The 23,723-nt window shown below is 33.9% G+C and overlaps 3 protein-coding genes across 3 annotated transcripts; 2 read left to right on the forward strand and 1 right to left on the reverse strand.

Moving 5' to 3' along the window:
* Positions 1 to 333: 333 nt before the first annotated feature.
* On the reverse strand, positions 334 to 3,513 carry LOC123217543 (F-box/kelch-repeat protein OR23). The gene is made up of 2 exons (XM_044638619.1): positions 2,358 to 3,513; positions 334 to 788 (listed from the first exon to the last, which is right to left on the reverse strand). Exons 1-2 carry the CDS (start codon positions 3,338 to 3,340, stop codon positions 527 to 529), a joined length of 1,245 nt encoding a protein of 414 aa, XP_044494554.1. The 5' UTR covers positions 3,341 to 3,513; the 3' UTR covers positions 334 to 526.
* An 877-nt stretch (positions 3,514 to 4,390) lies between these two features.
* Positions 4,391 to 19,791, forward strand: LOC123217172 (myosin-11-like). Its single transcript, XM_044637984.1, is given in 28 exon segments — positions 4,391 to 4,725; positions 4,822 to 4,931; positions 5,554 to 5,682; positions 6,377 to 6,520; positions 6,637 to 6,782; positions 6,864 to 7,020; positions 7,641 to 7,699; positions 8,112 to 8,271; positions 8,378 to 8,527; positions 8,638 to 8,771; positions 8,860 to 9,006; positions 9,122 to 9,223; positions 11,649 to 11,706; positions 11,784 to 11,885; positions 12,766 to 12,803; positions 13,018 to 13,144; positions 13,248 to 13,418; positions 13,547 to 13,678; positions 13,766 to 13,875; positions 14,003 to 14,063; positions 14,347 to 14,407; positions 14,410 to 14,523; positions 14,954 to 15,159; positions 15,241 to 15,357; positions 17,357 to 17,692; positions 18,198 to 18,337; positions 18,551 to 18,801; positions 19,334 to 19,791. Coding segments are annotated over 26 exon segments (3,291 nt in total). The 5' UTR covers positions 4,391 to 4,725; positions 4,822 to 4,928; the 3' UTR covers positions 18,738 to 18,801; positions 19,334 to 19,791.
* Positions 19,792 to 21,809: 2,018 nt separating this feature from the next.
* LOC123217735 (transcriptional regulator SUPERMAN-like) lies at positions 21,810 to 22,921 on the forward strand. The gene is made up of 2 exons (XM_044638856.1): positions 21,810 to 21,933; positions 22,012 to 22,921. The coding sequence occupies exon 2, from the start codon at positions 22,080 to 22,082 to the stop codon at positions 22,689 to 22,691; it is 612 nt and encodes a 203-aa protein (XP_044494791.1). The 5' UTR covers positions 21,810 to 21,933; positions 22,012 to 22,079; the 3' UTR covers positions 22,692 to 22,921.
* The last annotated feature ends 802 nt before the right edge of the window (positions 22,922 to 23,723 follow it).

Consider the following 23,723-nt stretch of genomic DNA (forward strand, 5'->3'; position numbering starts at 1 on the left):
GTTTTTTTTTTTTTTTTTCCATAATACTGGACTTCAAGCGCAAAATGTGCTTCATGTATTGGTAGAGAAGAAGAAGATGAGAGAAATTGCGGTGAGAGAAGAGAAATAAATAAAGGGAAGATTAAGATGCTGGTGAGGAGAGTTCGTGTTGGTAGAGAAGTGAAGTTGCAAATCTCAAGAGAAATTTTGAAAATGGGGAGATAAGGAAGTTAATGATTCTGCATACCATAGTTTGTGTTCCTGAAAGATTCTCAAGAACAATAAAGAGGCTAAAAGGTAGATCATCATACAGGTTAAGAAGGGGAGACGCTTTGGAGAAATTTTGAACCACAGTACCAAAATAATATATCCATTTTTATTTCAGTGGAACCAAAATAAAGATACAATAATATTGTATTTACATTCATAGCTAAACTGATTCTATACCTTATCAATCTGTACATAAACACAACGTATGCCTACAATAACATACTCTGCTTAACCAATTTAGGTACAAGTACCTGCACTACAAACACCACAATTACGTCTACAACTTAATGGAGCACATAACTGCAGTACTAAAATCCAATTGCTGAGGAAATGGAGGCTTTGTACAAATTAACCTCCATGTCTTCTTCCTTGGATTGTAGACTTGGATAAACAGAGTTCCTCCTCTTTTATGTTGTTTTGGTACAGGAGTCATCACATGTAACTCTCCGTCCAATGCAACAAAACCAGATGATTTCTTGCAAGGAACTTTCCTTCGCACCGATGTCTCCTTTTGCCAACGGTTCAATGATTTGTCATACCTGAATACAAGTATGGAACATGTGATAATATATCTATATAGAACTTCAATTGAACATATTTATTTACACAAAGATGATAGCTTAAAAGTGTAATGTTTCCTCAAAAGTATATTGATTGAAAGGCAAAAGTGTAAAGATTGCATCAAGTTACAAAATAATCCATCAACATTATCACGACAGACATGAAAAAAACTGAATATACCCTCCCCCCGAAACCCCCCATTTCTCATCCTTTCCCTTCTTTTTTTTTTTTTTTAAAGAGCAAGACTTGGTATATGTAAACTAAAGTACAAACTGAAAAAATTATGGTAGTGTACACTGACCTGCACTAATGTTTAAGGGACACACGCTTACAACCCTCTGATTTCAGAAACAACATCAAATTTTCATAGTTTTTAGTAGATTAAGTAATCAGAGCTACGAAATGACAGTTTTTCTCAATAAGTATTCAAGGAACATGGATGAAATTTCACACATCTGGTGTTTTAACTAAAGGAAGGGAAGGATGGATACTATTTTCAAAACTTTTGGGATGTATTTTCATAAACCTCAATTAAAAGCTTTTAAACCAACAAAATTTTCCTTTTGATTGGTCTCTGACTAGACGCTATATAATCTTTATTTGGGAAGAAAATAGCATCCACCAAGTACAAATCGAGTAATTACAAAAAGCTTTACAGTTTACACAGTTAACCTTTGTAGAAGGGCTCGAAGTAAAGCATGTCAAGGAAAACAGATGCGTCAACAAAATAAACTAAATTGAAAGAAAGGGAGTGTTAAATTGAATTGGACAAACTCAATATGGCATTAATTAACACAATGTTTCATAAACGCAACCAAATAAAATCTAAGTTGGTTGTATGTCAGACACGAGATTCCTAGTTCTCTTAGCAACCAAACACTCTTTATTTGTTAAATTTATTAAACAAAGCCTAACCTCACCAAGTCACTATGCAGAGCAAGATTACCAAATTAAAACCTAAATATAATCTTACTCAAAAAATTAAGCAATTGACCAAACACAATCAGGGATACACACAAACGACTGAAAATGCATCTGAATTAAATAATTTTATAGATGGCCAAATAAAAGTTAAAAAAGAAAGAAGAACTAATGTTCATAGCAAAGATAGAATCCATTATCAGTAAGCAATCAAATGATCAATTTATGGTACGCGAGACTAAAAGAAGTTAAAAATTCACCTCACAGGTAAATTAAAAAGTTAGACGTGCTTCTTCTTTTTAGTATGAAGTTAAGAAATATGAAGTTCATTTTCACAACATCGTCTATAACTCAATTGCCACCCAACTTTTTTGTGTTTATAAGTTGATTACAATTCTAGCTGACCTTCAGTAAACTACACCCTCAAGCAACCATGCATGCATTGACTAACCGTTTAGGGTAGTTGATTGAATACTGCTCAAGTAAATAGCCAAATCAACAAAACATAACGCTCAGGGCACAGCAAAAACAAATTAAACTGGAGATTCAACAAACCACTATAGATAATCGAAATAGCATGTAAAGGACTGAACTCACTCATCTCACAGACAAAGTAAAGAAGCTACCTTAAGATATCATTATTATCAAGCATGAAAACTTCAGGCCTTCCATGATCTTCATCCTCCATGACCACAATCTTTCCTAGCCGTGACCTTTCCCCTTCCCCCCACATATCACCAACTTCCCTCCAATTCCCCCAACCATCACTACCATCATCGTCCTTCTTCAGTTCCAGCACCACAGCATTTCTATAGTACTCGTCCACAGGAAACACTCCCGAAACCGTCCTCGACTCCCCGTACCCACCCATAACCCAAAACTCACCACTTTCCTCCTCCATAAACCCCACACATCCGGCTCTAAACCTGGGCAACCCATCCATCTCGACCCACTTATTTCTCGCTACATCGTATCTCTCCACCGAACTTATCCTACTCCCTCCCGCTGCAAACAAACTATGCCTGGACCCTCCACCGGCAACAATTATCTGATTCAATCCCGGTACCGCCGCGCAAGCGAAGCTCCCCCGTGGAGAAATCATCGGCGCGATTCTCTCCCACGAGAAGGTGATGAAATTGAACCTGACGGCCGAGTTAGTCGGGAGTGGTAGGTCCAAAGGAAAGGAACGCGCGTCGAAGTGGGACCCACCGATAAGGTAGACGTGGTACCCAAGTGAGACGGAAGTGAAGTTGGTGAGACTGTAGGTGGAGGGGTCACAAGGGAGAGGCGGTATTGGACGCCACGCGAGATTAGACGCGTCGAAGAGGAAAGGAGAGGAAATAGAAGGATCTTCAGGGAATATACAGAGGAGATGGGAGAGGCGTGAGAGTTTACGGCGCTGAATTATTAGGGTTTTGGATGAGAAAAATAGACACCATGATTTGCAGGTAGGTTTGAGACGTGATTGGTGGGAATATGGAACGAATGATAAAATCAGAGATGCGACGTCGTTTGGAAGGCCAGGTATTAAGGTTCCGGATTCATCAACTGTCACCAATTGCTGCTGTGTAGAAGAAGGCGATGATGATGGAGGCATGTCTATCTGCATCAACGAAGCCCTTCGACTAGACAACTAAATGAAAAGAGTGAGAACAATTTTTTGTCGTAGAGTCCAAAATCTCTATATAGAAAATGCGGTTTGTTGTGGTGGCGGTGTCTGGATTCGGCTTGTGACAGAAGGATTTGCTTGCACTTTTTTTCGGATATAGAGAGTGTAACGACTTATTTTTAGTTGCAAAAGTCTAAATAGCACAGGTTCTTGCCACGTGGCATATTTTAAGATGATGGCTTTTAGTGTATGCAGAGCTCCCGTATGGTGACTATAGTGATTTAATAATGATATAATCCTTATTTGCCTCAGCTTTTGGTGTTTTAAAAAAAATTAAAATAATAAATTTATATGTAGGTATAACAATACAAATCTAGGCATTATTTAGGAGGTATCGATTAAAAAATTTAAAATTTTAAAAAATAAAATAATAATTAATTGTACAATAATATATTTTATTTATAATATCTGATAATAATTTTGATATATCAAATTAATAAACAGGAGATGTGATCAAAATTAAAAATTAAAAAAATAAATTATCATTTTTAAAAGTTCTAAATCTAATCATAAAATGTTAGTTATAAGTATACAAGTTTTTTAACCTATTAAAAAGATAAAATATCATTTTTAAAAGTTTTAGGTCCAATCATAAAATTAAAATTACAATAATTCATATTATTAACAAATCATGATCATCCAAAATATATTAAAATTTTGAATATAATTCTTTAAAAATAAAAAAACAATAAAAAAATATTTTTTATTTAAATTAAGATGAATTTATTATCCCATTTTGATAATTTTTAATAAAAATTTAAATGAAATTGTAAAATAAAAACGAGATGAGCTGGGGTTCTCCAAGTTTGAGAAAAAGGTAAAATGAACATATTTGTATAATCAACCTATGTTGACTAATTTAATGTAAATCTTTTAAATAAAGTTATTTTAATTAATTAACCTTATCATAATTAGTTTTTCCTCCATAATTCCTGATTCAGGCGGTTACATTTAAAAAATAAAAAATCTTAAATAAATAGACAACGGGGCACGATCGCGGTAATGCAAAATTAAAATTGCGTCCAACGGCCAAACTGGGTTCTTGGACAAAATTAGCCACAAGCATCCCCAACCATGGCGAAAACGACGGATGTTCGAGCAATGTCATCTCCGCTAGCAACACGACACGAACACAAACCCAGCACCAAGGAAGAAAGAAAAAGAAAGAATAGCTCATACGCTTCACCTGCGAGTTTTTGCTTTGTTTACGCGGTGATTGCAGTTGGTTATTCAAAATTTTTTAAATTTTTATGGAAGATTGGAGTCCTCTGAATTGCTTCACCAGAAGAAATTTCATCTGATAGGCTCAGTTGAGAATCAGAATGGTATGTTAGTTTGTATGATTTTATTTTCTCAGCTTTAAATTACGCATTTTCATGAAATTTTTAGTTAATATAGGGCTTGCATTTATATTATTGCAGTTGGTTTCGTAAGAATTTTTGTATTTTTGATGGAGGATTCGAGTCGATTCCCTCTGAATTGCTTCAAAAGAAGAAAGTCCATCTGATTGGCCTCGTTGAGAATCAGAATGGTATATTGATTTGTATAAATTCTATTCTCTTAGCTTTGAAGTAGGTGTCGTCATGTAATTTCAAGTTAATCTAGGGTTTGCATTTTTATTATTGTTATAAGTAGTTGAGATCTAGCTACTACATTGGATGATGAATTGTCTCTTGATTACATCTTTCTAGCACAGATAATAATAACCAAAGCTATAGGAGTATTACCTCTAACCGACATCTTGGTTAAACTGTGACTTTGACATGGTTCTATACCCTAGAAAGTTTGGGCCACTGAGATATTCGATATGTCCTTGGTAGTGAAAAATATTGATGATCTTGATTGTTAGATGTTTTGACATTTTCAAACATTATATTGTAGACCATCTAATGTTTCTGACATAAGCTTAATGGGTGGGAAGCTTGTGAACATTGTCCACATGGGGTCATTGTTTTAAATATCTTGGAGCTAACATGTTAGAATTTTGAGGCTCTAAGACCAGTATCAATACTTCTGCAGGTGAGAACTAATTCAAGCAATTTGTATGCATAGAAATAAGTTCCTTTCATTTCTTGCTATTTTCATTATTGTATGTACATTATGTCAGCTAAAGCATTGAGTTCTGGTATTTCTAAAGACTTAAAATGTCTCAGGAGACTCAAGAAAACATTGTTGCTGGGAGTCATGTCTGGGTTTTAGATCAAGAGTTGGCTTTTGTAGATGGAATTGTTATCGATGTTATTGGACAGGAAGTTGAGATTCAAACAAGTGATGCTAGGACGGTAAGTTTTATTCGTATCATGCTAAACTTCATTCCTTTAAATCTAAGGAGCTCTTTTTGTGGTCTTTTTTTTTTTGTTTACCTGTTTTTCAGTCCAGTTTTTTCTTTTCTTCCTGTCATCTTGTTGGTGCCAGGCTTGAAGGATTGGAAATGAATGATCTTATCCTTCTACTTTGAAATACAAAGTGTTGGTAGTTGAATCCGAGCTGAAACCATGCTTTTTGGGGCTCTTGAACCAAGTTGAAGTTCCACTTATGTGCAAAAGGGTTGAGAAACTGCTGGCATGCTATCTTGGTTTCATGTTTTATGGTCCTGAGTTTTGTTTTATCTGGGTGTGTGATGCCTCATTTCTTTAGTACTTTTGGCTAGTTGCAAAGTGTTAGAGGAAGAGGAGTGTGGTCTTATTTTGAAGACTAATTCACGAAAATTGTTCATCCAAAGCATATTTTCTTCAGACTTTGTTTTCCAAGCTCCATCTTCACTTTTTTTTTCTTTCCTTTGGAATTTTTGGCACTCTTTGAATCTTAGAATAGTTTCTGTGGTATTTCTTTTGTTTTCTTCCTGCTAAGTTGTAGCATTCATTACCTCTTATGGATTTTTAAGTTCAATTTTTATTTGTGTGAGAAATCATCGAATTCATATTTTTACTCGTGAAATCTGTTTAGTTTTTTTTATTATTGCTATGTTGTTGCCAGATTGTTGTAAACTTATCAGCTGTATACCCAAAGGATGTGGAAGCTCCTCCTAGTGGTTTTGATGACATGACTAAGATCTCATATTTGCACGAACCTGGAGTCCTGCACAATTTGGCAACCAGATATGAAATTAATGAAATTTATGTGAGATTCACTTTTGCATTCACTGTTGAGTCACTATTGTTTTTCCTTGTGAGATCAGATGCCTTTATTAGCACAGTTATGGGCTGCTCTGTTATAACATATTTAACATCATGCAGACATACACGGGAAACATTCTGATTGCACTCAATCCTTTTCAAGGACTCTCAAATTTGTATGATGCTAATATAATGGAACAGTACAAGGGAGCACCGATTGGGAAGCTAAAACCTCATGTTTTTGCAATTGCTGATTTTGCATATAGGTGATAATGTAACAGCTTTTACTTCTTATTATTTTTTAAATATCAAGGAGATAGGTTGCTAAATTTTATATATTTGAACAGGACAACGATTAATGAAGGAAAAAACAACTCTATACTGGTTAGCGGTGAAAGTGGGTCTGGTAAGACTGAGACCACCAAAATGCTCATGCGATACCTCGCTTATTTGGGTGGTTGTGCTTCTGCTGAAGGACAGACTATTGAACAACAAGTTTTGGAAGTAAGTTGGACAATTTATCTTTCTTATAAATTTATCAAGGTTCATACTGCTATATACTTTAGGACAAGAATAAAATAATGTCTTCAGTATGGTATTTGAGGCTTGGAAATTCTCAGTTTCACTAGCTCCTTATACATCTCTGACTAGGATAGAGTTGCCCTTGTGGTGACTGGTGTTATTCATTGTGCTGTTGTAGCCATGGATAAGAGACTTAGGAATGGCATATATGTCAGACTTTGATATTGTTAATAAACTTGTGTTGGTGCTTTTGTTATGTGGTTTGAGCATTAAGGTTTGAGGTGCAGCTGAAACACCCATGCCTTAATGTTATGCATTTGCTGCTTTTGTTTTTCTGAAAAATAGTCATTTAATACAAGATTTAAGTGCACCTCATGCTTGCTAGATTGTAAATTTCTCTAAGACATTCTCAACTTCCATCATGGGAATCTGGAATGAAATTTTTGATATATACTTGTCAGCTTTAAATTCTTCAAGTCACTCTTTTTCTGCGTAAATAATTTTATATGGAATAGGAATTCATTGTCAGCTTCATATAACTTGGTTTACTTTGGTTTTAACCTGGACTTATCTAAAGTTGTGTACTAACTGGTTTGATGCAGTCAAATCCAGTTCTCGAAGCATTTGGCAATGCCAAAACTGTTAAAAATAACAATTCCAGGTATGAAACATTGATTTCTACTTCAAATTTAACGTTTTCTTTAAATAATGTTTAGTAACTCCTTTCCATTGTCACTTCACTAATTTATTGTATGTAACTTTGAAGGCAAAAGGGTATCTATAGAACTTCTATATATATAAGAAGTACAGTATCTAAATGCACTAATATACCTACGAGCTTGTAGTTATATTGGAGAAAATTAAATTAGCTATAAACAAATATTTCCTAGTATCTTTGGCCACTTCTCTTATGAATTTTTTATTGATGATTAGGGGAATCAATTGACTGCCTTAATCATTTTTTGTTTCTCATTTATGTAGTAAGAAATATTGCTTTCTTGTTTTTTTTTCTTTTTTGCTTAATTATACAATAGTTTGTGACTTATGACTATTTGTTAAATACATTGGCATAGTCGTTTTGGGAAATTTGTTGAGATTCAGTTTGATAAGAAAGGAAGAATATCAGGGGCAGCCATAAGAACTTATCTTTTAGAGAGATCTCGTGTTTGCCAAATTTCAGATCCTGAGCGTAACTATCATTGTTTTTACCTTCTTTGTGCAGCACCACCGGAGGTAGGTGTTTTGATTGAAATTAAACTTCTTTTACTGGATTATTTCTTAGATTAATAGTGGAAAATTGGTCATATCATAACAACTAATAAATTTTAAGTCTTATCAGGAGATTGAGAGATATAAATTGGGAAATCCCAAGTCATTTCACTATCTTAATCAATCCAAGTGCTATGAATTGGTTGGTGTGAGTGACGCTAATGATTATCTTGTGACAAAGAGAGCTATGGATATTCTTGGAATAAGTAAGAAAGAACAGGTATGACCACAATAGTGTATTTTAATATATGTATAATGAAAGTGCTAAACATTTCTTTTCAAGTTGGAATAAGTCCTGTACCTTGCTTTCTCACTCTTTCTATATCTTAGGATGCAATTTTCAGAGTTGTGGCTGCTATTCTTCATCTTGGAAATATTGATTTTGCCAAGGACGAAGAAGACTCATCAGTTATAAAAGATGATGAGTCAAAATTTCATCTTCGAATGACAGCAGAGCTTCTCATGTAAGAACTGAACGTTGAAAATATTGTGGTTTAGTACTTCTTTTTCTTGTTTGAGTTGTTACATTGTTTGATGTCATCCTCAATTTAGGTGTAATCCTAATGCATTGGAAGATGCATTGTGTAAACGTGTAATGATTACTAGAGAAGAAAACATCACAAGAAGTCTTGATCCACTTGGTGCGACAATTAGCAGGGATGGCCTGGCCAAGACTATATATTCTCGCTTGTTTGACTGGTAAATGTTAACTTCGGATATTCTTTCTAGGTTCCATACTCATTGTACACCATGTTCTTTCTTTCTCCAAGGAAGGAATCTATGTAAAGATGCATCATTTTTCCATTATGCCCAGGTTGGTTAACAAAATCAACATCTCAATTGGTCAAGATCCTAATTCAAATTGCCTGATTGGGATCCTTGACATTTATGGTTTTGAAAGCTTTGAAACTAACAGGTAATAATTGTTTACATATATTCCTTTCTCTCTCTCACACCATACATGCATACATATGTACTATAAAAATTTCATATGTTTAGCTGCTTCGAAATCCATTTCTTACACTAAAAAGTATCTTTTCGCCCTAACTTGTCAAATGTTGAGATAAGTTGGGAAACCCAAGCTGGTACCAAGGTTAGGACTCTTGTAAACGGATAAATGTTCTTGAGATCAAATCTCTTGGACTAGGGAAGTCCCAAAAATATTACCGTATTAATGTTCAACAATTTTGAGGAAAAAACTATTATAATTTCCAATTAATCTCAAACTATTTAAAATAGTTGAAACCTACAGGGAACCCTAATATTTAATTCTCATTTGCTTCAAAATTTCCCTTAAGCAAACAAATTTCTAAATATGCTTCTTAGATCTTCCCCTTCCATCTTTTGATCTAGTGATTATAATATTGATCCTCTATATTAAACATGTTCTCATTAATCTATTTGTCAGCTCTAACTTGTACCACTTATGATGCTCTAAAGATGATCCAACAAGGCTTCCCACACATGTTTTATGCCATTAGTCATGATAATGGTGGTTGTGCCATTTGGTTCACAAAGCATAACCTACATATGACAATAATATTTGGTAACAAAGAGACCCAAGAGCCCTTTATTTTTTAAGAGAGAGATAATTTTTTATTATGTTGCAATGTCATTGATGAGAGAAGGGAAGCAGATAGAGAATTATTTTTTTTACCCAATTATTCTTTCTTGAACATAGTAAATATGGGAAGCAATAGTTAAGAGTATTATCTCCCAACAAAACCCATTTTTTGTGGCTATGGATTTTGTCAGGATTTGATAATAATAATTATTAGGGTAAAATGCTTTATTAGGATTAAGATTTGAACGTTAGGATGATATTAATGAGGAAAATGATATTAATTAGAAAAATAATATTATTTAGTAATATAATAATATATTAATTAGAAGATAATATTATATTTTAATTAGGAAGATAATATTTGATTGAGGTAATATTTGCTAATTTGAATAATATTGGATATAATAATATTTGGTAATTGAGTGATAAGGATTGGGATAAGATTAGGTTATTATAAATGGCGGGTTAGATGGAAAAAAGGGAAAGTGAAATTTGTTATTTGGTATTTTGGGCATTCCTTGGCTAATTGAGAGAAAAGACATCTTTATTTGTCTTTGCCTTGGGAGAAGTTGGTATCTCTTATTGTTAACATTATTTTGCTTTACTATTAATAAAATTTGCATTAGATCTCTAACAATTGGTATTAGAGCATTGCAATTTTGAGAATGTGCAGATTAGACATCATATAGGATGAGAGTGAAAGATAGAGGAAGGTTCAACGACTAATGGAACTAGAAGTTCGAGTAATGGAGAACAAAATTTGTTATCATTATGAAAAAAAAGAAGAACTAATTCACGACCATAAATACAAGTTATGGAATGTCATATCGGTAGATGAAAACAAATTAGATGATGACGCTATCTTGATCGTGTATGATGAGTGACAAGAGATTAAAAAAATGATGCAATTGAGATGGTAAATTCCAACAAAAAATCTACCAATTTTGACGAAGTAAGTTGACGATGGACCAAGAAAGGGAATCTATAGAATCTAGGGTTTAATTGGTTGAACACAACAACCAAGAGGGGGAATCGGCAATTCAAGGGTTCAATTGATAGATTCCTATGAATTCCAAGAGTCTGAATCCTTTTGTTTACTTGATGATCTAATTTAATTGGTGATGAAAACTAAACGGGCAATGAACAAAGAAAAAATGTTAAACTAAAAGAAGCAAATGAGATATTGATGAAGATGCACCAGGGGTTGACTTGATATAATAAAATGAGAAGAGTTTTTTCAAATTGGGTAGGATAAAATGTAAAGATAAAAAAATAAAGTTATCAAAGTCGGTGTGGATGTGAAAAAAGAAAAGAAAATAGAAACCATCAATTTTTTTTATTAGGATAAAATATTTTATTATAAATGATAAATGATAATGATTGGGATAAGATTAGGTTATTATAAATGAGAAGATTGGATGGAAAATAAGGGAATAAAATATTGTTATCTTGTATTTTGGATAACCCTTGGCTGATTGGGAGGAATGATACCTCTATTTGCCTTGCGAGGAGTTGACAACTTTTGTTGCCGAAAGGGCATGGTAAACCAAAAATAGAATTGCATTGTGGCGAAGCTTCAACAAGAAAATTTTCCTTACTTTGGTTGTGGAGACTATTTTTTGTGTTTTTTGAATTGATGAAACTATATGAGAATTTTTTTTCTGTTTTTCCCTCTTAACCTAACGTATAAAACATGAAGTGACATGTGTATGGAATAATTTATAACATAGGTGCACATGTATTTTGACTTGAATTCAAATATATTATTTTTCTGCAGTTTTGAGCAGTTATGTATTAACTTTACAAATGAAAAGTTGCAACAACATTTCAATCAGGTATGAGGTTAGTCATATTTGCCAAATTTTGACTTAATTTTTAAAGCTATAATGTGGATGTTAATGTTTCCATTCAGCATGTGTTTAAGATGGAGCAGAAGGAATACTCTGAAGAGGACATTGATTGGAGCTATGTAGAGTTCATTGATAACCAAGATGTGTTAGATCTTATTGAGAAGGTTTTCATGTTCTTTATCCTTCTTTACCGATTCTTATGAAACTTGTTGGTCTTATCTATTCCCTACTTTACTATATAGCTTCTTTCTGTTGTTCTTCATTCCCATGAAGTCTTGATCTAAAGGTAAAACAGATATAAACTGTGGTCTGGTGTAAGTACCAAGTGGAAGGTATTGGTACTTACAACATCTCTAGTGCATTTGTTGAATTGTGATAGAATTCTGAATTGTAGATATCTACCATGTTGTTGGTCTTATTGAGACAGTCTTCATGCTCTTTATATTTCATTTACTAGTCCTTGTGGAACTTGTTGGTCTTATCTTTTCCTACTTTGGTAGATTTCTAAAATGTTGAAGTCTTAAAGCAATAATTTTTTGATGAAAAAGTCTAACACCATTGTTTAGTATATAACTCTTGGAAGTTAACCTTTACATGGCCATGTATCTTTTATCCAACCCAAATTTGGAGAAAGATTATTGGTATTTTTTAGTAGAGTTGAGTAGGAGGGGATTGAAAAGGCACTGGCTTTTCATGTACTTTATAAGGAGGTTTCCCTCTTATTGTATTATGTATAATTCTGTTGGCTCTTGACTGAGCTGATAGAATAAAAATAGAGTTATCCAATCGGCACGTAACATTACTTCTGGAATGATACTATTTATTTAATCTTTGCAAATGGTATGCATGTTCGTTGTTTTTTTTTTTTTTTGGGTCTAGGAAGTTTTAAATAAATTTATGTAAGCCATGATAATGGTCCATGGATATCTTGATATCTTGTATTTAGCATTTTTATTTGTTGTTAACTTGACAATTCAATTTTTAGTAGATGATCTGCTACATTAGATTTCCTAATTAGGTTTCTAATTTATAATGTTTCTACAGAAGCCAGGAGGAATCATTGCTTTACTTGATGAAGCATGGTATGAGGAAATTTCTTTGGTCTTGCTGTGATGTTAGAGACATTTTTCTTGCTACACTAGTGTTTTTGATAAAATAAGTTTTCCACTCCTTGCAAACTAACAATCAAACAAACAAAGGAAGCCAATCATAAGTTGAATGGCAATGTTATGCACTTCTTTTATAAGGTCATCCCGTATTTCTAACCTGCTGATGAGGAATAATTTTTATATACAGTATGTTTCCCAAGTCTACTCATGAATCATTTGCACAAAAGCTTTATCAGACATTCAAAGATCACAAACGTTTCATAAAGCCAAAATTGACGCTCTCAGACTTTACTATCGTTCATTATGCAGGAGAGGTGAGTTATGGTCTTGGTATGTAGCTGTTTTAGTTATTGTTTAGTTAAGACTTCAGAGGGACAATGCATTTTATTAATATTGTCTTGGCACACTTGATTTCAGGTCCAGTATCAGTCAGATCACCTTTTAGAAAAAAACAAAAACTATATTGTTCCTGAACATCAGAATTTGTTGAGTGCTTCCAATTGTTCTTTTGTGGCAACCCTTTTTCCTCCGCTTTCTGAGGAGGCAACTAAGTGTTCTAAGTTTTCATCTATAGGTTCTCGTTTTAAGGTATCTTTTCTATCATCATGTATGTAGTTGTGATGGTTAATTATTTCTTGAGCCATACTATACATCATCTACTTTTAATGCATATTCTGCAAAAAGGTGAGACCTTATGTTATAACATAATACTGCAGCTACAACTACAACAATTGATGGATACACTAAATTCCACAGAGCCGCTTTACATTAGATGTGTGAAGCCAAACAATTTGCTGAAACCTGCCTTATTTGATAATATCAGTGTCATGCAACAACTACGCTCTGGTGTAAGTACTGTTTGGCTAGTGTTGTACTATTATCTATTGTTCTTAGAATGTTTGTGTATTTTTTTTTTCTCATGATTGTTTTTGTAGGGTGTTCTAGAGGCCATTAGAATCAAATGTGCTGGATATCCTACGAATAGAACTTTCTCTGAATTTCTAGAACGATTTACTATTCTTGCACCAGAGATTGTGAAACATAAGTAAGCATTTTTTTTTTTAATTTCAAACAAACTGCATCTTTTTGCTTGGTTAGCTTGAAGTTCTTCTTGTTTGTTGGTCCCACATGGTAAGTTTTTAATTTCTTCAATTTATTGCATTAATGAGCAGCTATGAGGAAAAAAATGCTTGCAAATGGATATTGGAAAAGATGGAACTTAGAGGGTATCAGGTAATTGCCGGAAAGAATATGTTGTTATTCCTTTTTGTATTATCATACAACATCTGAGGATTCAAGAATCCAAATATGCAAAGTTGTGTTAATCAGATGTTGATGTTACTAACTACATGTTTTCTAATTACCAAAAAAAAAAAAACCTATTTCGATGGAACTTGTACCCTATCATCATGTATTATTGAAGTGCCTCAAAGTGCATGATTTGTCCACTCAAGTTTTCATATACCTCCCATGGATCATTGATATTTTATTCTATGTGCAACAAATGGCTTTGCAGATAGGGAAAACAAAGGTTTTTCTAAGAGCTGGTCAGTTGGTTGAGTTAGATGCACGAAAACTGTAGTACTTGGTGGTTCAGCTAGGGTTATTCAAAGTCAAATTAGAACTATTATCACTCAAAAACAATACAATGGTATTTGTCGAGCATCTATTCACATACAAGCTTTTTGTCGAGGTTAGTTGATTGGTTCCTTGGTAATAGCCTACTCTATCTGACTCACAGAATGTTTCGCTTCAAAATGTATGTTATTAAGGAAATGAAATACTTTCTCTTTAGAATGCATGTTATCTAAGGAATTAAATAATGAAGTGACAACTCAATATTTAATTCTTAGTTTGAAATCTTGACAAGAGTTAGCATGCGAAAAAGAGAAACTTTTGCTTTGACTTTTAGTAGCAAGCAAACATTGTTCACCATATGAAAATTGTATGATAAGCCTAGATTTTCTTATCTGATGCATATTGTTGGAAGGATCAGTTAAGAATTAGATCCTATTACTTCATTTATTTTGTTCTCAATCCCTACAGTTGGGCTTCAATATGTTGCTCATATTAGTGGAGTTTCTATATGTCTTTTCATGTTGATTTTTTGGTTCTCTTAACAGGGGAGTTGGCTCGCCAATACTATGCATACTTGAACAGAGCAACAGCCGCTGTTAATATTCAGAAGAATTTGCGAAGACTGGTATCAAGAAAAGACTATTTAAAAGTAAAGGCTGCTGCAATTATCTTGCAAAGATGCTCACGGAGGATGGCTGCTCAGCGTGAATTCAGAAATAGATTGCATACTAGGGCTGCAGTTAATATTCAGGTTACTCCCCACCTATTTTGTAATGTTTAAAGGATATTCTCTGTTCTCCAAAAGGTTTATCAGTTTAGTAATTGCTTGCAGGCACGTTGGCGCAGCTACAGAGCTGCTTCATACTATAAGAAACTCAGAACAGCATTGGTTTTTATGCAAAGCAGATGGAGAGGAATGAAACGAAGAGAGGTTAGGAAACTAAAAATGGTAAGTGGTAATTAATTTTACTGATGTTTAGTTGATAGGAAATTTTTATTACCTTAATTTTAGTGATCCAATGGGGCCAGCTGAATGGTGTGTTCCTTAATTTCCAATCAGCTGAATGGTGTGACCCTTGATATCTAGTTAATTGGAGGTTTTAAAACCCCAGCCGCCAAGGACCACTTACCTGGAATATTTTATATCATTCTTCCATGACAACCATTGTTGCAAGATACAGTAGTACTTCTTAGTTTCAAATTTGGTGCCCACATTCTGGGGTGGTTTTGGCTTGAAAATGAAAAATAATAAATCAATCATTTTATGATTTCCAAAACACATAAAAAAAAATATATATATTTTTTTATATATGGCTTGAGATATATATGTGAAATTTATCAACTGTAATCATCTTTATTATATTCTGTTTATGGTACGCACCTGGGTTGTATAACACTCTTTTCCTCAGTTCTGCCAACTCCAATCAACCTTCTTCCCACTCAGACCTTCAAACTCAATCACACAGCCAACCATCACAACATGTCCATATGATCTATAGGAATATTGGATTATATAATTGATTGAATCACTACTTCTATCGTGATAAATAGCAAAACCAGTACAAGTTTAGTACAAAATCACTCTCTCTTTCGATGGAAAGGTACAATATCTCCTTCCCCAAACCCAGCATTTCAGAGGTTGGTTCTCTTCTTTTCCTCACCTACTTTCTGTTTTTTCTGCATAAACCCCTCTAGCCCTCTCTCCAGCCGTCTCATACCCTTCCTTGCATAACTGTCTTCCCAATCCAAGCTTGCCATGTCCCACTTGAATGTCCCTGTGGTCCAGCCTCTTTTACTGCTTGTTTTCTCCCTCTTCTTTTGCTGTAGGCTTGCCACTTGTCAGCCTCATCATCCTCCCATCTGTGCCCATCATTCTTTGTTGATTTCTCCTCATCTTGTGAGAGACATGTATAAGGGCTCTCACTGTTGTATAAATAGTTTCAAAAGCTTATATATTAAGTAAGAGTTTAATATCTATTAGACCTTTTCATTTTAACATGAACCAAACTTCAAATGAGAGGAATGTTTAATGAGCACCAAGCCCAAGTTTAGATTGGATAGACAGATCCAAAAACAAATACTGCTACATGATACATAAGGATTCAAACTTAGGACCATATATCTTAAAGTTTATGATAAAAGAGCCCAACAATAGATTAAAGCTTTTTAACAAGGTTGACCTTTTTATGCTATATTTGCGAATTCATGACAATATCAAAGGGAATAGAGCTCTAGTAATCATCTTGAAGGGAGGTCGAAGTGGAATAAACCAGTGCTGAGCCCAGCTAACATAAAAAAGTAAAACAATGAGAAAGGTTATTTTATATATGCTTATTTGAAGAAGACGGGTTAATATGAGAAATGCATCACATGATGGAGCCAGAAGCCTAATTAATACTGTGCAGTTTTTGGGTCTCAGTGATGGGTAGTAACAGTAGCTATGGATGCCTTGGTTTTACATTACCATAAAGATAGTTTGGGACAAATTACATACTGGAGTGAGAGATATTGCCAGAACTCAGTGATGGTCAGGTATATCTGGCCTGTTCTTATCATGGCAAATAAATAGTTAACACCATCGGAAGCATAGATTGTCGACTTATACTTCTAAGACATTGCACGACTTCTCTTTATCCGTATCTTTCTCCATCTTTCTATCTTCTTGTCTATTTCTTTCTACCTCTCTCCACTTGCTGTAGATTTATATTAGTAGAATTGAAACCTAAAAAGTCCTTAGCAAGATGTTTTTCCACACTTAAGAGTTTGGAGCCCTGTACACATTTAGAAGTTCTTGACCACTGCTTGACATAAATTTTGTCAATGTGGATTGTGATGATATAACCATTTGCCTAGCTGATTGAATGATGATGAGATATCTGTAGGAAAATTTTTGCTTGACAACATTCCTTGATTTTAGTGGCTAACTGAAGTCAAAATCATGTTTACAGACTGATACAAAAGAAGCAAAAGGAGAAGAGACATCAGAGTTGTGGGATTCTCACCAAGCTGTGGAATGTGAAGTAGATGAACTAAATACATTGCGCATCGAGGAATGTGAGGCTGCACAGGAAGCAAATGATCCATGCACCTTGACCAGAAAAACCTTGATTGATGTCAAAGAGGCTGAACTGGAAAATCATTCTAATCAAGCTCAGTTATCTGTCAAGGAATGTGAGGCTACACAGGAAGAAAATGAACCATGCTATATGACCAATAAGGCCATGTTTTCTGGCAAAGATGCTGAAAAGATTGAGACCCTCACTGAAGAAGTGGGGAAGTTGAAGGTATTGCTGATTTATTCAGTATCTCTAGAATCCTTCCACTATTCTTTTCCAACAGATTTTCAGTTCTGTCAAACTAAATTTTAGGATTAAAAAAATACTACAATAAACACATAAAAGATATTGCTTTCCTGTGAGGTAGTTTTACAAATCAACTTCTTTTCTCATATTGGTTTGGATTTGGTAGTCGATCCTATTCCTCTTTCTTCTCTATGTGACATTCAAAGCATTTATTTATATCCAACTTATTCTCCTAAATTATTTGGCTATGTACTCACTACAAATATACATCTTTGTTGAAACTGTGAGAGATAAAGATACAGATCCTTATGGACCTCAATATTAGAGGTTTGTTAATGTTTTTTACACGTTATGAGATCTTGGAAAGGTTTGCATCTATTCCCCAGCTTGTTATTTGAGTTGGAATGCCACATCATTTTCTTTGGGCTAAAAAATTTAAATCTTCAGGCTCAGATTAGAAATTTTCAAACCTTGTTATATTACACAGGCCTTGTTACTGGCAGAAAGGCAAATATCTGAGTATGCTGAAAGGCAATGTCTTGAAGCCCGGGAACTAAGTGAGAAAAGACTTCAGAAATTAGAAGAAGCTGAAAGAAAAGTTCATCAACTTCAAGACTCATTGAATAGGTATGGCCAATGTTGAGCCCTTTTCTGCACAACTTTAATATTTTTCAAATTTTGAATGTCTAAATTCAATTTGTAGCACACTACATTGTCAACACAATAAAATCAATCTTTATTGTTTATCCAACAAAATGGCCTCTTTGTGATCCTGATGCACAAAACTTCTGTTATAAATTACATGTTTGACTGATGCTTATCTTATCTAGTGTGTCTCAGGCTGTTATTTCGCATGTCAGAGCAATTTTCAGAGCTGAAGATGATTGTATGTTCTTCATCAACATCGACTTCATCTTCTCGACACATTGTTAGGGAGGAGCCTTGTGATAATGTGGACAACTCTGATGCTTCATCATCTAACTCTGATTTCACTTTTCCTGCTCCTTATTCTACTTCTGTTAGCTAGTCTTCGTTTAAACCCAATGCCCTTCAACCGATAGAGCAGGACCTTTCATCCACAGAAATTGCAGGTGAGTTTTTCTTTCTTTATGTGAATGTAACTCAAATTTGGATTCTGCTGCATCCAGCCAGATGGTAGGGTGAACTTTTGACAGCTTTGGCTTTGAATAGGAGAGCTCCATGTTTGTTTGGAACTTTTACTCTTAGGAAGAAAAATTACCCTATTTAGCAAGTATAATCTCATATACCTGGTTTTTAGCTCCATTGCTGTTATACTTCAAAGTTAGTTGTCAGTCCTGGTTGAAGGATGTGCTGATGGCATGTGAGAAGTTAGTTACTTTTGATGGAACGGATTGTTATATTCATTTCTTTTCTTTCTATATTACAAGTTAATATAGTGATGCGTATACTGGAATCTCAGAGTAGGCACCTTATACTTGAATGATTTGCTACATATACTTGATACAGAATCTTAGATGGACCATTTCTCTCAGGATGCTGTAGATTAGTATTAGCAGTTTGCAAATGTTTATTTGTTCATTGTTTATTTTAAAGAGTTAAACTGCAAAATTGCCCTGTGCTAAATGTTTTTCAAATTTTCAGAATGAATCGAAGTGGTAATCAATTCTGCATCCTGCTTTGTCAAACTCAAGGGATCATTCAGGATAAAGAGAGGACTGCATCATTGAATTAAGGAGATATATACAGCAAGAGAGCACTGAAGGGCACTCCTTTTGTTGCCTAGCTGATTACAAATGCTGTCTTGCAGAAAGCTGATCATCTGAAAAAAGTAGACCAGACAAGCATCTCTGTCTGGATAAATTAAAACATGGGCTACACTGTTGAGGTTTGATTTGCCCAATCTTGTGCTGTAATGCGGCTCATTACTTTTTAATAAGGCCGGTCTCCTTTAAACTTTTAGAATTATTTTGTATATTAAAAGCTTCTGGACTCTAGACTACTGTAGAACAACAGTGTTTTAACCTAAAAGCCATTAAATGCATAATCTCCTTTTGATATTTTTTGGAGGCTTAAATTTATGGGATTCACTTTGAATTGGTAAGCCTAATTCAGATTGGAGTTTTAATTCAGTAGTTCAGTTTGAGTTTTCTTTAATAATATTATTTATCCTTTTGATATTTATCTCTCTGATAATACTATTTATCTTATTATTAATAATCAGAGTAATCGAATCATGTATCAAAAATCTAATTTTCCGTAAACATTAATAAAATAATAAAAATTTTTATTGATACATCATCATTTTAGAAAAATATCATAAATATTTATAAAAATTTGAAATTTCTCGTATATACATTTACTACATTATAATTTTCTCTAGAAAGGTTATTAATTTGTATTGGTAATTTATATTGTATCATATCATATGATATGTTAACTGTATCGTATTAATTCAATGCATTTAAAGATACATACGGTGATTTTTACTTGTATAATCTCATATTGTAAGATACTAATAACAATGATGACAATAATGATTCGAGTTTAAATGGATCATTTAGGATTTGAGTTAAATTTAAGTTTGGTCTAAATTCAAGCCCCACAGGGATTAGTACAGCATTGGTGATCATCAATTACCGTTTGAAAAAAAATCAAAGCCAGTTCTGTATATGAAATTCTGTTGTACTTTCTCATATAAATACGTAGTATATGCAAGTTTTCAAGAAACTGTTGTAAATTGGAGGCATATAACTGTTTAATTTGGTCCCCTGCCACAACCCCACAGATATAACCAAGTAAAGAATCTTACAAGTATCAGAGAGTGATATTTACACCCCTCAAACTGATGGATATCAGAGAGATTAAACTTGTGGCAAAAGAATCTAAAGTACAAAGACATTTTCACTTTGGGTTACTTAATATAGGAGATAGTTTTCATTTTTAAATTTGATGTCACATAAAATGACAAAAGAAAGAGCCCTGGCATCTCTTATTTTGACATTAAGTGCAGGGTTGTAATTATGAGTTTTCAAAATGGAGGGGATTTATCAGTTTTGATAAAACTGAGAAGTGTCGATGTATTTTGATACATACAGGCGGCCCATTTCACAGTAGTTGAGCAAACCACCTCTTCATGTCCCATCCCATATGAAAGCAGATGATGGGATGCCATGCAGGTAAATACAGTAGATAGTTTTTTATTTTTATTTTATTTTCATATGGGAAATTTAACAATCTTCAACCTTCTGTACTTGAAATCATCATGTCGTTCTTTTACTGCATGCCTGAAAAGAGAATATATACCTTCGTTGTAAGAATAGTTCAACCTCATACGGCCACTGTATCTGATCTTCCATTTCATAAAATCTCATCATCAAAACACAGTTTTGATTAAACCCCTGTGTGCATTTCATAAATCTGATAGAATCAGGGATTTTTTTTTATAACAAAATAAAAAAATGCAGAAGTAAATTTGTTTGAGCCATGGTGATATCTCCCACATTAGATTACCAGTGAAATAGGTAACAGACTGCATGTCGTCCATAAATAATGAAAAGACATATTGTTAACACTTTCATTAGTGGATGATATGTCATCTTTGTGAAAGAAATACAATCCATGTCTCGAAATAAACCGATGTGTCTTCTCAAATTGCAGACGGCAAATCGTGAACGTGAAATAAAAGTGAACAACGTGTCGTACACTTATAGCAGCAATGTGTTCAGAGAAATTATAATAACATGCTCTTATAGTTAACAATTTCTTAATTGCTTCTACTAGTGAATACTTTCAAAAGTTACTCCCGGGTACAATGCAATACAAGGGAAGGACTGCAATTCTTGTCGTTGTTTCATTGCATTATTTACTTTTATCAAAAGAAAAGAAGAAAACAAACTGTTTAAAAAAGTTGTAAGACGTTAAAAACATTTATTGATCGCAAGGAAGTTCTGCAAGATTTCTACTAGATTTGGCATAGAGGAACATATCGCTGCCAAATTAAGCTTCTACATTATATGAAGCAATACGCAGAAATAGTATCAGACATCTGCAACAGGTGAGTCAAACTATCGGGATTTTCATCAGTTTTTAATCTTCCGGCTTTATTAAAGACTTCATCTTGTCTCTATTAATATATCAGTTCTAGTTTCTTAATTACTCACTTATTCCTCACTTCCTTTGACCAGACCATATATAAATTTAGCTATTAGGTTTCACCACAGTATATATTTCAGCTCATCTCAGTGAGTACTCTCTATCTCTCTCAACTTGAGTTATATTAGTTTTTTTTTTTTTTTTTAAATTTAAATTTTGAGTTGTAGTTTTGGTTTTTCTTGTTTGTTTGGATCTTTCTTCAGGGCGGAGTTCTGAACCAAAAGTTATACGTACCATGGATAAGAGTACCTATCTTCGGTGTGACAAGGTTAAAGACAAATGGGATTGTGAGAAATTTGGTTTTCAAGGTGATCATTCATATGGATTAACATGGCCTCCAAGAAACTATAACTGCAGCTTTTGCAAGAGAGAATTCAGGTCTGCTCAAGCTCTTGGTGGTCATATGAACGTTCATAGAAGAGATAGAGCCAGGTTGAGACAGTTACCTTCACCAGTTCCGGAATTTCAGAACCCTAAATTTAACTCTAACTCTAACCTTAACCCTAGTTTCTCTTCGTCACCTCCTTCATCTAAGTTGTTACCATTCCCTTACACAACTAAGTCCTTGCTTTCTCCATCTCTCACAGTTTTCTCTTCATCATCCTCAGCTTCTACAAATGAGGCAAAGAAACGATTACTTGAGTGTACTGGGCGAGATGCTTTGACCCCTAGATGGGGAGATATAACTAAGAAGAAGAACTTGATGGCTGAATGGACCGGTAAATTGAAGGGTACTTGTGCACACAAGCTTTCCAAGAAAGAGGAATTTATCAACATGGAATTAGAGATGGGGTTAAAAGATCCCAAAGAAGTTCTAGATTTGGAGCTTCGGCTTGGGCATGTTTAAGTGCAATCTTCACCAATTCTATGTGCCATAATCGAAATATTTGGCTTTGAATTTGGTTCTTTTCGTGAAAGTATTTTGTTTACCATAGCTCGATCGATTAATTTTTCCGTACACTAGTTTACATACTCCATTTGCTATTTTGCTTCTCTTCAGTCTTACATCTCAGTACTAGATTGTATATGTATGGGAAGATTAATTAAGATCCAATTTACATTTACATTGTGGCTTAACTAGAAGATTTATGTTGCCTTACTACCGAGCTGGAATTTCCTTTCTTCAGTGTTGGCTTTAAATAGCTTGTTTGGTTGATGTCCATATGTTTTTCGTGAATGGTTGCTTTCATAACAGCTTAATCTTGAATCTTCATCTTAAATTACATGTTATCATTATGATTAGTACAATAGTTGGGACTGTATTTGTAAATTAGGTCAACTGTAACATAACGAAGGTAGAGTTGTTGAAACATCATCACTCCTCCAAAGTGAGATGAGAATGTTATTTTTGTGGAAGATATATAGATATGTCTCTTCTCCAGACTGTTCTCTCCAGGTAACGCAAAGAATATTTCTTCTTCTTCTTCTAAGCTCATTCTTTCACTGCCTTTCCTGGAAACAAGGTTATACAGATGCGAAGAAAAACAAAATTGTGGATCAAATGGGAAGAGAGGTAGTATCTGATTTTTTATTTTTTATTTTTAATCTGATATCTTTTTCAGAAGTCAACCTTGTGCTTCGTTTATATCTGTAAGCCTGAATCTTAACACATACGGGTCAAATATTACATATATTTGTATTCACAACTTTTTTCACCCTTTTATACTTTTACACATTATTCGATAATATGTATCTACCTGCCAACATTGTTTCATTCATTTTTTTTTTCCCAGTTTTAGTCATTTTGTAGCCACATACATCCATATATATTGAGCATTTCACTTTATTAATAAAAATATAATATATAGTTTAATTATAATCACCCTTTTATATCACAGCCATAGGGACTACTACTATTTCTAAGCAGCAAGAACAGTAT

This window comes from Mangifera indica, chromosome 5 (assembly GCF_011075055.1).
Source record: "Mangifera indica cultivar Alphonso chromosome 5, CATAS_Mindica_2.1, whole genome shotgun sequence".
NCBI classification, from domain to species: Eukaryota; Viridiplantae; Streptophyta; class Magnoliopsida; order Sapindales; family Anacardiaceae; genus Mangifera; species Mangifera indica.